The sequence below is a fragment of the Ursus maritimus genome, unplaced genomic scaffold (genome assembly GCF_017311325.1).
Source record: "Ursus maritimus isolate PB19 unplaced genomic scaffold, ASM1731132v1 scaffold_30, whole genome shotgun sequence".
Taxonomy (NCBI): Eukaryota; Metazoa; Chordata; class Mammalia; order Carnivora; family Ursidae; genus Ursus; species Ursus maritimus.
The window spans coordinates 17,744,479-17,758,509 of record NW_024425564.1 but is presented as its reverse complement, the minus strand read 5'-3'; the positions used below and the strand labels follow the sequence as shown (position 1 = coordinate 17,758,509).

The 14,031-nt window shown below is 41.7% G+C and overlaps 1 protein-coding gene across 1 annotated transcript in view; it reads left to right on the top strand.

Annotated features, from left to right (window-relative positions):
• Window positions 1-14,031, top strand: part of F13A1 (coagulation factor XIII A chain) — a 163,757-nt gene that overhangs the window by 95,972 nt on the left and 53,754 nt on the right. Inside the window, exons 7-8 of the mRNA XM_040645023.1 lie at window positions 2,431-2,605; window positions 5,652-5,790. Coding sequence (XP_040500957.1) covers window positions 2,431-2,605; window positions 5,652-5,790 — 314 coding nt within the window. The remainder of the gene's footprint in view (window positions 1-2,430; window positions 2,606-5,651; window positions 5,791-14,031) is intronic.

The following is a 14,031-nucleotide window of genomic DNA, read 5'->3' as shown; positions in this document are numbered from 1 at the left end:
TTCTATTTCTCAATGGTAAGGATAAGGCGATGGTGATGTGAGTTAACACTGAATCTATCTACCCACAAAGACCAAACCACATTATAGCCTACCAGGGTGCTCTTCAGGCTTCATTATAACAGATTCCGATTTTTAAATAATCAATTCAACTGCAAGGAGAAGTATTAATCATGAATAGAGCCAAAATGGTTGACTAAACCCTGTTGCACTCCAGTCATTTTCATATAGTTACAGGATAAAGTTGAAGTTTACATCAAAAGCATGAGTTTTCAATTAGCTGAACAAGATCCTTCAGAAATCTCCAAAGAATTACTTTTTCTACATTAAACAAATCAACTGAGTAGTTAATTTTACTTTAACCTGAATGGACAGAATCAAGGGGGAGAAATAGTCTAAATCAAATTGAAGGGTGATCTAGAGAACACTTTCCAGAAGGACCCTCTTTGGGAAATGCCACTCAGTGCTAGAGTAAATCTCATATTTCAGTGGAGGGTTTGTCATTCACAGTAGAAGCACATTTTAAGTGTTTCCTTTTGGTATTTTCTATTTCACCCAATATGGTCTACTTACATGATACCCATGCAGAGCTCCTGGCAGGTCCCTGAACCTGCCATATTGTTTCATGGCACCAAGCATTTATTCAAACTGTTTCCACTATGTAGATGGCCTTGTCTGGCCCTCAACCACTCAAGACCCAGCTTTCATGCAATTTCCCCTATTCAGCCCACTACCATCACCACCCTCCAACCTGACGAAATGGATTACCACCTCCTTTGAGCCTCCACCTTACCTGTACATCTTTCTGTCTTACCATTAGTAACCTTCACTTCCTCTTGATTGGTTTCTTGTTCTTCTCTCCCCAGGGAGAAGGTTTTATTCCTATTCAGATAAACAATAACTATATGCTTGTTGAATACACAAGTGATTATTCAACCACTATTGAGCACCTGCTCTTTGCCCATACTTGGGAGAAGTAAAAAAGACATAGATTTTTAAAAATCTCCATTCTCAATGAATTCATGACCCAGTGGGGGAGAATAGACTCCTATACAACTAAACACAACAAGCCTAAGAATGAAGGGTCTGGGCAGGTGCTGAGGCTGAGCTGTTAATTGGCTAGACAGTGAACACATCAAGTCCCATGTTTTAATATATCTTCTATGGTTTTCATAATCCAAACACACCTGCTTCAATCATATGTTTCACATTGCTTGCTAATGTCTTCTTGGCATAGTCTAAACCTATGCTTCTCAAATTAACATTCACAGAAATCACCCCGGAATTTTGTTAAAATGCAGCCTCTGATTCAGTATGCTGTGGCAGGGACTGGGATTCTGCATTCCTAACAACCTCCCAGGGGATGCCACTGCTCCTGGTCCATACACCACACTTTGAGGATCAAGGCTCCTAAACCCTTGTCATGTCAACATATGAACATTTGTTGAAGTGGCACCAGTTTTTAGAAAAGCTCCCACTGCTTCTTACCTAGACTGTCTTCTAAGTATAATTAAACATGATGAATGTTACACCAAGAGAGGCAAGATTCAATAGTGCCCCACTCCCAAAAACTGATGGCTTGAAATGGTTTTTTTAATGTCTAAACACAAGAGGTCTTTGTTCCTGCACTTGAGGTCTGTTGCTACCAGAAGACCATGGTCTGAATGTGTAGCAAGATTTTCCCAAATCTTCAAAATTGCCGTTTTTAAATCTCCCCCATACTTACACTATAACACCCAGGCCCGTCCTGTAAATGGAGATACCTTTTAACAAAACTACAAAACCTTAATCACCTTCAACAACCGTAAAGGAAACATTTTTTTAATGCAACTTGCTTAAAATAAGCATTGTGAGGTATCCATGGAAATCTAGTTTCTTATTAACTCTTAACGTTTCCTATGACACCTATTTACTTTTTCAGTTTGTCAGAACCTGCAATTCATCATCACAGTCGAAACTCACTAGACCATGAGACTTTGCCCCCCCCCCACCTATACATTTTTATCATGTGTCAGTTTTGAATTCTTCCACAAAGGCGAGATCCCTATTTGATTGCAGCTTGAGCTATCTTCTTTTGCAGGTGTCCTTCCTCTTTTCCTCACGACTCCAACCAGACCAAGTGTCCTGTGCACATGTTTTCCTAAGCGTGTAGAGAAGACATCACAACTCTTCTTAGCTGCTATTCAACATCACCTTAACTACAATAATATGTTATTTGAGAAGCAGTCTTGGTTATTTGGTTTTCTCTTACATAGTTAGTTATTGCATCACTTTCCCTGACAACACAACAGTAAATGAAACAGAAGTAGAATTATTTTTGTCATACAGGACATTTGGAAGGCACTGGATGCCTTAGCTTGCTTGATGTCAGAGTCTGAAGAGAACTATTCTAAATGTTCTTTCTTCCTTCTTACCGCTCATGGTCTCATTTAGGTTAATGCCAAAGATGATGAAGGTGTCCTTGTTGGATCCTGGGACAATATCTATGCCTATGGTGTCCCCCCATCAGCCTGGACTGGAAGTGTTGACATTCTGTTGGAATACCAGAGTACAAAGAGTCCAGTCCGGTATGGTCAGTGCTGGGTTTTTGCTGGTGTCTTTAACACATGTAAGTAGCCAATTGAGTAACATTTTTTTAATGTAAAGGGAATTTTACTTCAAGACATTTTATCTATAAACTGGCAAAGAGACCTAGCAACCCTGTTAGCTCTCTAGATTTTATAGATGGCTATTCTGGGATGTAGTCAATGCATAATTAAATTGTACTGGGCCAAATATGCTCATAGTTTCTCTTTGACTGCAGAATCTTTATAGAAAGAATGACAGACTATTTCCTACATAATCCATCATTCAACACCCAGAGAGATGGGGGTCCCAGGGGCCAAGAAATGATGCGAGGGAAAGGATATGCCATTTTCTTTTTTGTAACCCCCCACATTTTAAAAAGATTATATTAACGAAATTTTAAATGGTAAATAATAATAGATATATACTGCTTCTTTGTTATTGAAAAGTGTTATAAATATGTTTATTAGCTTCTTGTTTACCACTGAGAAGTTTTATAAATATATGCACTTAATTTTTGCCCTAGCTGTGGGAGAGATTGTGATAGGTGATCTCATCCCCATTTTTACATGGGAATCTCAATGCCCCTGAGCAATTAGATATCAGAACTTCATGAACAGCCTTTACTCCCCACTTTCCCTTCTGGTTTTTAATCTACCCAACATCTAATCTATAGAGGAAAACATATGGGAGCAGAATTATTCTCTTCAGCTTCACACATCATTTTTTGAAATGCCATTTGCCTGTCTAGGCCCAGACAATATGATTGTTAATTCAGTGAATATTTTTAAAAATACATTTATTGCAGCATGTCTTCATCATTAGTAATGATTTTCATTCACTTGCCATTTCTACAGCCTTGGAGAAAACATTAAGCTCAAGTTGGAGTGTTTTTTCTGCTTGCTCGTTAATAAAGAATGTTTTACCTAGTTAGCATTTTTCTTTTAATCAGAAAAGTCAAGGAGGGGCTGGAGGCTGGAAGCCAGGATGAGGCCATTTTTTTATAAATGATCACGAAGCCTCGCAGTCTTATCTCAAAGTTGTGACCATCCAAGATGAGTCAGTGATCAAGTGGGAAGAAAGTGTTCATCTCGTGCTTTTGTTTTTCTATGGTGTTAAACGGAATAATATTATTTTCCTAGCCAGTTGAGTATACCCAAAGGCTAAAGGAATATATTTCCTGAGAGCAATAAAGGCCAGTGTATCAGTTTCCTAGGTGTGCTGGTCTCTAAGATTCTAGATAGAAGCTGAACTTCATGATGGGCTAATGATTAGAGGTAGCCCCCCACCCTCGCTGTTCCCAAGCCCAGACTATGTAAAGGGTGCCCGATGGGAGCAACCACTCTTAGGAAAGGTTTCCAGGAAAACAGAAAGGACCCTCTGCCTTTCTTCCTGCTGTCTACGATTTTACTATCCTAGTGTAATTTCTCTGGGCTTAGAACCAGATAAAATAGTGAACACCTTCCATCCATTTATGCCTTTTGTATGAAAGGGTCATCAGATCTATTCCTGAAAACAGGCTTTGGTGGTAAGCTAAGGAAAGACAGAAGCACATGTGGGGAAGTCACAAGTAAGAATAAACCCCAAGAAGGAAGTTGGAAGGAAGGAGGCACAGGTGTCCCAGTGTCATTCTTCACCTGTATTAAAATTACGAGGTCAGGCAAACTCTGAAACAATTCTTATTCTGTGAATTAGTGTTTAAGCCTGAAATAGAGCTAGAGTGCCAATCATCTTACTGATAAAACTGGGGCTTGAATAGGGTCTGTGAATCGATACAGGAAGATGGAAGTAGGAAGCAGGTGGTGGCTGCCATCATTTTTGTTTGGCGTATTAAGATTAAGTCAGTTGATGAGGACACTTGAATGCTACCAGACTCAAGTTTGGACTTCCAAGGTTGTTCTGTTGAAGGAGGTGGATAGCCTTTGGTTAAAAATGCTAAACTATTCTGAGAAAAAAGGCAAGCCAAGCCATTAATCTTAAAATTGTCAGCTGAATTATTTTCAATGAGCCCTGATGTCTGGCATCCTGGGAACCAGGGAGGGCATTTGGATTGAGTTTAATCAATAGGTACATATGGCAAGAGATGCATCCAGGTAATTTATTTTCTAGCAATTAAAATGAATCTGTGGTGTCACCCTCCACCAAGTGTCACAAGAACAAATTCTAGCCAGAAGAGCAAACCCCGCTGAGGACCTCTGTTATAAGGTCCTATCAGCTGAGGGCTTTGTTGTTGTTGTTGTTTATTTCCAGTTAAAAATTTTTTTATTAGTTTCAGAGGTAGAATTTAGTGATTCATCAATTGCATGTAACACCCAGTGCTCATGACATCAGGTGTCCTCCGTAATGCCCAGCACTCAGTTATCCCTTCCCCCCACCCACCTCCCCTCCAGCAGCCCTCAGTTTGTTTCCTAGAGTTCAGTGTTTCTTATGGTTTGTCTCCCTGTCTGATTTCGTCTTATTTTATTTTTCCTTCCCTTCCCCTATGTTCATCTGCTTTATTTCTTAAATTCCATATATGAGTGAAATCATATGGTATTTGTCCTACTCCGGGGCAACTGGGTGGCTCAGTCAGTTAAGCCTCTGACTTTGGCTCAGGTCATGATCTCAGGGTCCTGGGATCAAGCCCCGCATCAGGCTCCCCACTCAGCAGGGAGTCTGCTTGTCCCTCTCTTTCTCCTTCTGTCCCTCCCCCTGTTTGTGCTCTCTCTGTCTCTCTCTCAAATAAGTAAATAAAATCTAGACGAGTTTTTTAAAAAAAAAATTATTTTCAGGAACATAATCCTATTAAATGGACTAAAATGATACTACTTTAGTGATTGTATTATTAGCAACGAACCAATTAGAACCCCATTATTGGGATTTTATTCCTTTTATTCCATTTATTCTGAATAATCACATAGCAAGGTTTCTCTCCATAGTCTCGAAGCTTGACAATAGTCCCCCTTCTTCAGTATGAACATTTGAGGTTAATACGTGCAAAGGGCTTTTCTTTTTGGTAAAGAAGGAAGTCCCTTATGAGAAGGAATTGTTCACTATGTATTTATTAAATTTTGGTGATGGGTTTAGTTGTGGTCTGTCCTTTCCTGCAGTTTTGCGATGCCTTGGGATACCTGCAAGAGTCGTTACAAATTACTTCTCAGCCCATGATAATGATGCCAATTTGCAAATGGACATCTTCCTGGAAGAAGATGGGAACGTGAACTCCAAACTCACCAAGGATTCAGTGTGGTGAGTTTGACTTACAAGGGCACTTGCTGATATCAAATTAGAGTGACGTTACACATTAACCACAAGACGGACCGGGTCTAATGTTTCTTCCCTTCTATTTTAAGGACTGTTCAATACCATAGGCAGAAATGTCTGATTGGTAGAGATTGTTTTTAGCGAATGAATGAGAATTGTTACTGAACAGGCAGTTTGCTTTTCTAGTAATAAAGATCAATCATTGCATTACAACAGTAACCACTGAAAAAGGTCATAGTTTTGCTATGCCTTTAGGCTAAAACCCATTAGTTCCTCTCAACTTTAGTATGAGAATATTATGGTGAATGGCAGAGAGATTGGAGCCGAGTATTCTCTAAGTCAGTACTCCAGGAGTAATACAGCTAACATTTATTAAGCACTTGCTATGTACCAGTGTCTGCGTGTATGTGATTGCATCTTATTCTTTTAACAGCTGTATCGTGTGGGTGCTTATTAGTATCTCCACTTAGAGAGGAGGAAACTGAGGCCCAGAGAGGTTAAAGTAATTTGCTCAAGTTCACACATCCGATAAGCTGAGAATAAAATCCAAGTGCATCTGACCCTTAACCATGATTTTTTTTGCCTTTGCAGTATGAGATTGCTCTTTTTTTTTTTTTTTAAGATTTACTTATTTATCTTAGAAAGAGAGGGAGAGAGAGAGTGCACAAGTGAGGGGAGGGGCAGCGGGAGAGAGAATCTCAAGCAGACTCCCTGCTGAGCGTGGAGCCTGACCTGGGGCTCCATCTCACAAACCTGAGATCACGACCTGAGCCAAAGTCAAGAGTCAGATGCTCAACCGAGTGAGACACCAAGTGCCCTTGGGATTAGTCTTTGCATGTAAAGATGTGGTTCTCTGTGATTTGTGACCTCGTCTTTCAAACAGAATAGGAATGAGAGTAAAGTTGAAATTGTCACTAATACCAACCACATCTTTCTTTCACTGCCCCAAGCAGCCGCACCACAAGCTGGCTACGGGGGGTTTAAGATCCCAAAGAAATTTCCTAGGTCCCTGGGACCCACTCAGTCCAAAACAATATTCTAAAAAGATGGGGAAAACCCAAACGTAAAGGATATTTATGAAGGTGTGTATGGGGGAAATTGCTGGCATTGAACCAGTTGGAATACCCAAGCCAAAAATGTGTGTCCTATGGTTTTTCTTTACAAGTAATAAAACGAAAACACTGTCAGTTGTAAAAGCATCCAAATGGGGGTGGGAGGAAGTTATGAGCTCATTTGAAGAGAAATTAAAAGTTAGAAGTGCCTTAACTCCCCTGTGTTACAGGAATGGATCACGGTGGTAGGAGCAGTATTAACTTGTCAGTACTGGTAAGCACTCATTGGAGGATGTGGAAAGAAGGAAGTCGGGGAACTAGTAGCAGAGTGGTACTATGAATAAAAAATAGTGCAGTTCATTTGAAGGGAATGAGCTGAGCGATGGTAAGCGAGAGAGTACAGGCAAGACAAAACCTCACCTCTGCAAATTGAACAGCAATTTAAAGCATCATTTAAGCCCTTGGAATTACAGTATAGCAGCCCTGCATGTATATGGAAGAACAAAAACAGACCAAAATAGCTGCCCCAAAAGCCTGTTTGTGACAGTAGAAAATGGCAAAATGAGAATTATTTGGTATTCTGTACTGTGCACCTTTCCTTACACACACACACACACACACACACACACACACACACTTTATGCCTTGGTAGCCAACTGCAGGTCAAAATTATTCCTCCCTATTCCTTGATCTAAATGCCTCCACCATGAATCCCCATGGGCACCCTAACAGATAACCCCATAAGGCCCTAAACAAAATTGATACCAAATTGAAGCTGATAGATCTTGCTCTTGGTAACCCTCTCCTCTTTCAGCTTCCTCCTCTGAATTCCTTTCCCTGTCCCTGTCAACCTTTGCTCCCTCATTGCCTTCCACAAATGTCCCATCACCCTGGGACTATGTTCCCTGGTCTGGGAACCTCGCCCATCCTCCACCACCAGACGACTGCCTTATGCTCGTTTTCCTTCCCCTTGCTTGGCTCATGGTGGGTTTTCAACATATGGTGAGTGATGTCTCACTAACTGGCCGATGTGAACCCAACTAAGGACACATCTGACCATGGAGCAAAAAGATTAAAGGGCTCAGTCAGGTCTGAGTCTAAAGCCTGGCTCTGCCACTGACCAGCTGTGTGACCTTGGGCAAGGCACCATCTCTCTGTGCCTCTTTCCTCTTCTAAAGTAGAGATGACAGAACTTCCTATTTCACTCAGCTCAGAGTAGAGCATAACAGGTGCCTAATGAATGTTAGCTGTCCTTATTGTCTTCATTATTAGTCACACAGCTGGAATTTCTTGGAGGCAATATGTTGCTATCAGCCTAAGCACATTGAAGCAGTCACAAAAATAAGGGGGGGTGTCCCATGTCCTAAGATGACTGTGCCATTTCTGTACCTTTGGGGTATTTTTAAAACAAAAGCAGAAATTTGTGTCTCCCCCACACACAGTGCAAACACTAGTGGACCCTACAAACTATAGATGTTCCATGAAACCCAAAGAATCTCTAGGACCCTCCCTGATTGAGAAAACCGGCGGTGTCTTCCCTGGATATATCAATCAGTACGTGGTCACCACAGCCACACTGCCACACAAGCTCTGGCTTTGACAGTTACTTGCTGTGGGACCTTGAAAAAATGACTTCACCTCTCTGAGCTTTGGTTTCTTCATCAGTAGAATGAGGGTAACCATTTCTTGATGGGGTAGCTGTGACAATTAAATGAGGTAACACAGGTAAAGTGTTTGCCGTAGTGCTAGGCCCAGAGGGAGCGCTCCTCCTTGCCTGCTAATCAGATTAGTAAGGGCCCCTGGTAAGAAGCAGGAGCAGCCTGAGCTGTAGGTTGGTGAACAAGGGAGGGGGCGGGGCAGAAGGCTGACAGAGGCTGAGATGAGGGCAGGGAGGATTTGGAGGGCATCAGCTGACCATTGAGAAGCCAGCACAGCATGGCTGGTAACACATGGCTTAATGAATTTCTTAGCAGGGGTTTCAGGAACAAGTGGCCTCCCCCAAACCCCCAGACTCACTTCCCTACAGAGGCTCCAGTCAGACAAACTCGCCCCAACCCCCTCCTGGTTTGTGCATGGTTCTTGCCCTCCCTGCCCTGCCCCCTCCTCTCTTCCTCCTCCTCTTTTTCCTCCTCTTTCTAAAGGCAACCGTGAGAATGACTTCTGGTTTCTCTGTCTTGTGCCTCCACCTTCTCTTTAACACTGAGGTATGCTGATGATACACAGTTTGTGGCGAATTAATTTGTCCAACTGGGTCTCCATGACCAAAGGTGTCCTCTTCCCCATGACTCAGCCAGGTCCAGCGTGGCCAAAGTCAGTACAAAGGGCTCAGAGAGCCAGCACAAGAATACAGTCAAGGGCATATTATGCGTGGCACTCCCCCAGGCCAAGGGGGGGCAGGCCAAAGCATGGATTTCAGCCCATTCTCCGACTCCTGCTTCTCCCTTTAGCACCACAGACCATGGAGGGCTGACTATGTGCCTGCTTCCTGGTCTGGCACCTCAGCTCCCTCCGTGGTGGATTTCCCCTCCGAGAGTGCCTCCCCACACCGAGAGCCGCAGTTCTGCAGTGGACACACTGTCGATGCCCACAGAGGCAGCAGTCTGCTTCTTGGCAATTCAGGAGAGGGAGGGCCCAAGGAACCCTAGAAAGGCACCGCTGGGCAGAGTAATTGGACCTCTCCGTAGCAAATGAAATTCTGAGTGGACCAACGCAAGGTAACATATCCTGGAAGGAGCAATTTAAGCCGCCTGTCCCCCGCGTGCCGATGGGTTTTGAATGATGCGTAACCTCTGGAGGAAGGCAACTATGAATCACTGCGGACAGTTTAATGAAGACGCGTGCACAGTGTTTAGCTGCAGTGCAAACAGTGACTAGGGAGACGAAGGTTCCCTGAGGAGGGAGAACAGGGCTCACGCCATGGGCCGTGACGGTGTGGCCTCACCTTGCGACAGCTCAGTTTGATCACCTCGTTATAGGACTATCACTGTGGAAATGGAAACAATTTTAAAGGGAAGGTGGGATGGTGGCACTTATTAGTGTCATGAAGGCATTTCAGTGAAAGGCTCTTCTCCTTCTAAATGAAAGCATTATCCTGTGTCCTATTTGCTGGCGAGGATGTAGTCAGATGTGATGATTCTGGGTGAAAGAAGTATGCCCACCTCTTGGCTGGCGCCCACCAGATTGCAACCTCCATGGGGGAGAACAATGTCGGATCTAATTTGTTTTCCTTCGTTTTGCCAGCGTGTAACAGGGTGCAGGGCATGGCGCAAGGACTTCATACGTAGAATTGGTTGGAGGAAATTTCTCATGCTCATTTAACTGCATAAATGTCATTTAATTCATTCAACAAACACCATTGTGCACTGTTACGTCCAAATACCAGATTCTGAGGATTCAGAGAGAAATTAGAGTCACTACCCCCGAGGAGCTTGATCCAATGTTTGTAGGTGAGACAACGACATATAGAACTCTATAAAAAATGTAAGGTAGGTTGTAACATGAGCCAGGAGACACGGAGATGAGGGGAAGGGGCTTCCATCCTAAGCCCAGAGGAGCAAAGGGAAAGGCTGTTCACATGGGAGTGGCCATGGACTCAAAGCCATTATCCCCCCTGCAATCTTCTGGCTGTGCTGTTCACAGATGGAATGCCCAGGAAATGACCTTAGCCCACAGATGAAACTCAAGGGTATGTCTATAAAAGTCAAAAGCACTGAGATGAGACAACCAGAGATCAGTCTGCTTCAAGGACCCGGCAGGAAGGAATGAAAGCTCATGCAGAGTTAGCCTGTATTCTTACGACCACAGTTGTTGGATATCAAAACTCGTTCTAATGCACCTTTCAGCCCCTTTCCACTCCTTCCTTTACAACATCAAGAACACCTGGCTCTTCCAGAAGGAGCTAATATCCCCAGGCTGTGCATTCAATGAGAAGCAGACGGAGTTAATACTATTTAGGGGTGGGGATGCATCCTTCGGTCCTTCTGTGTTCCCCACCTATCACCACCTCTCCTACTTCTCTACCCTCTAGGCATTGTCTAATCCCTGAGTCCTTTACGACAAACCCACCCGTCTCTTAGTTTTAGTGGGTCCAACAGCCAACAGTGCTCCAGATTTCCTCTTGGAGCCAACAGCTTTGAGACCCTGTGACTCCTTTTTGTCCAGCTTCTAAGCCCCTCCCTCCTGTGTCCCTTTCCATCCTGCTCACACTCCCAGGGAAGTTGTTCATCTCCTGACAATGGAACTTCAAGTGGGGTGGGCAGAGGCATGTGCTGTCCATGCACTCAGGATGTGAAGAAAAGGGGGCTGAACACATATGTGTACACCCAGGCCCATAGCTGACTGGTCTGCTTCTCAGATTCTGGTTGATTAGCCAATTGGCAGATGTAGAATACATCCTAACTCAGAGTTTTAGACATTTTATATGGTATCAAAGATAATTGTAAAAACCGTGCGTACTGCAACAATTAACAAGTCTTTATTTCCTTTTATTGCCTTTTCATTTGAGATTAAGTAGGGTTGATTAAACTGGCTTTTACAATTTAATTTTTTAAAATAATTGGGAACTAGCAGATTTGTATTTCTCACTTTCAGCTCAATGTTGCAACAATCTAAGAATTAGTCAGTGATCCCCTGGAAAGTAATCACCATTTTATTTTGTTTTTCCCCGGGGCATCATGGAAAAAACACTCAATCAAGTCAAACTATCTTGTAATTTTGCCCTCCCTCTCTCCATGGTGCAAGGCAGTGTGATTAGTTCTGCCACTAATTAGCTGGGTCACTTTGGGCAAGTTGCTTGATTTCTCTGGACCTTAATTTTCTCTTATGTAAATGTATGAGTTCGGTCTTAATGAGCTCCAGGGTCATTTCTAGCTCCCAAAAATTTTTTAAATACATTTCACTGTTCTTCCAGGCCTTTCTTGCCATCTGCAGCAGGTCCTCCCATGCTCTGTGTGAAGATCTGCTCACCTGCACAGGGCCAGCTAGGAGCCACCCACTTACATACAGGTGTTGCTTTGCAAATTGACTTCACATCAGCTCCCAAGGAAAGAACAAAAACAAACAAACAAACAAAAACCCAAAAAACAAACACACACCAAGAAAACTTTTGTAGTTGTAATTTCTGGCCTCCGTGGATCTGGTTCTTTAAAAAAAAAAAAGAAAATCCAACTTCCTTCAGTCCTTGTTGGAAAGAGTACAGTTGTTATTGTTTTATTTTCTTCATTCCAAATGCAAAAAACTCTGCTGCAATGGGTAGTATTGAATCTATAAACAAAGCTCTTTTGAAGCAAGTTTTAGAGCAGAAATTAAACAGCCTTCACACCTAGAAGCCAGTGCTGGGTACAATACTGATCCTAATTCTCACTGCAGTCTCTGCACTCGGCATAGGGGTTTGACCACCGTAGGCGTGTTTTTGAAATTTAGATCCATCTATCTTGTGCCTTGCTGTAAATGCTCAGTGTGTTTCGACTAGTTAGACTTTCATGTGCTTTATATTATACTAAGTTTTAATTACTGCACATAGTGCAAGAAAGAATTATACAAAAATAAATTCCAAAGAAAAAGGTAGAGAAAATTTTCCGAATATAAACCCAACTGCTTGAAGATGTTTAAGGGCTTGTAAACTTAACCAGTGCTGCATCTAGGTTACCAGTAGATTATCTTGTTAACCGCATTACTGTCAGCCAAATTGTTTTTGACGAAATCCCCTAGAACAAGGTCATGAGCCCTGCCGCTAGAGAACTAAGAATGTACACTCTGAATGTACACCAGAGTCTTGAAGAAAGGATGGGAAAAGTTATTTGCCGCCGCCAAAGAATCAAAATAGCTCATGCTTATGGAATGCTTTCATTGTGCCAGGTCCTGATCTAAGTGGGTGACGTGTAGTAACTCATTTAATCTTTTCAACAAACTGTTCGGGTACTTACTATTATTGTCCTCATTTATAGATGAAGAAACTGAGGCACACAGTAACCTAACCATAGTCTCCAGCCAATAAGTGGTAGAGCCTGACTTACAACCCAGGGAGGCTGACCCGAGAGCTCACTTTTGTTATAACACCTTTATTGATATATAATTCATATAGCACTAATTATAAAATTGTGTGGCTGGGCTAATAAGGTAGAATGATGCAATCTGGATTACAATAATAGCACAAAGGGCGGGGGATGGAACAAAGTTTTTGCATCCAGTTGAAAATAAGTTTGTGTTAATCTGAACTAGAGTTCTCAGTTAGAATGTTAGTTATAATCGCCAGAGAAACCACTAAGGAAGAACTGAAAAATATATAGTAAAAAGAAACAGAAAAAGAATTAAAATGGTATATTAGAAAATATCTTATCAGTAATTACATTAAAATATCTTATCAGTAATTACATTAAAGGAAGTAATGAGGAATAGAAGAATAAAAAAAAAAACATGTATAGCAAGGAATTTGCAAAATGGCAGATGTAAGTCCTACTTATCAGTAATTAGATTAATTACTCCATTGGTAATTAATGGAGTTAATTAATTACATTAACAATTAATTAACATTGAATGTTAATGGAGCAAATATTAAGATTTGTTTTATGGCCTAACATATAGTCTGTTCCAAAGAATGTTCCATTTCCCCTTGAGAGATGAGTATTTTGTTGTTGTTGGGTGGGATATTTTATACACATCCATTAGGTCTGGTTAGTTTATTGTGTTGTTCTAGTCTTCTATTTCTTTGCTAATCTTCCACCTGCTTCTTCTGTCTGTTATTGAAAGCACAGTATTGAAGTCTCCAACTTTTATTTGTCAAATTATTTTTGTTTGCTTGCTTGTTTGTTTTTATTGAGTATACTTGACATATTATATTAATTTCAGGTGTGCACTATAATGATTATTTGTGGATATTGCAAAATAATCACCACAGTAAGTCTAGCTAATATTGGTTGCCATACATAGTTACAAAATGTGTGTGTGTGTGTGTGTGTGTGCGTGTGTGTGTGTGTGTGTGTGTTTATGATGAGGACTTTTAAGATCTCACCTACCAACTTCCAAATAACTAGAAATTTGTACCTTTTGACCCCCTTCACCCATTTTACTTAACTCCTACTCCCCACCTCTGGTTGAATTGTTAAATCATCTATTTTTCCCTTTAATTTTGTCAGTTTTGCCTTTTGTGTATTTTGGGGTTCTCTTATTAGATACA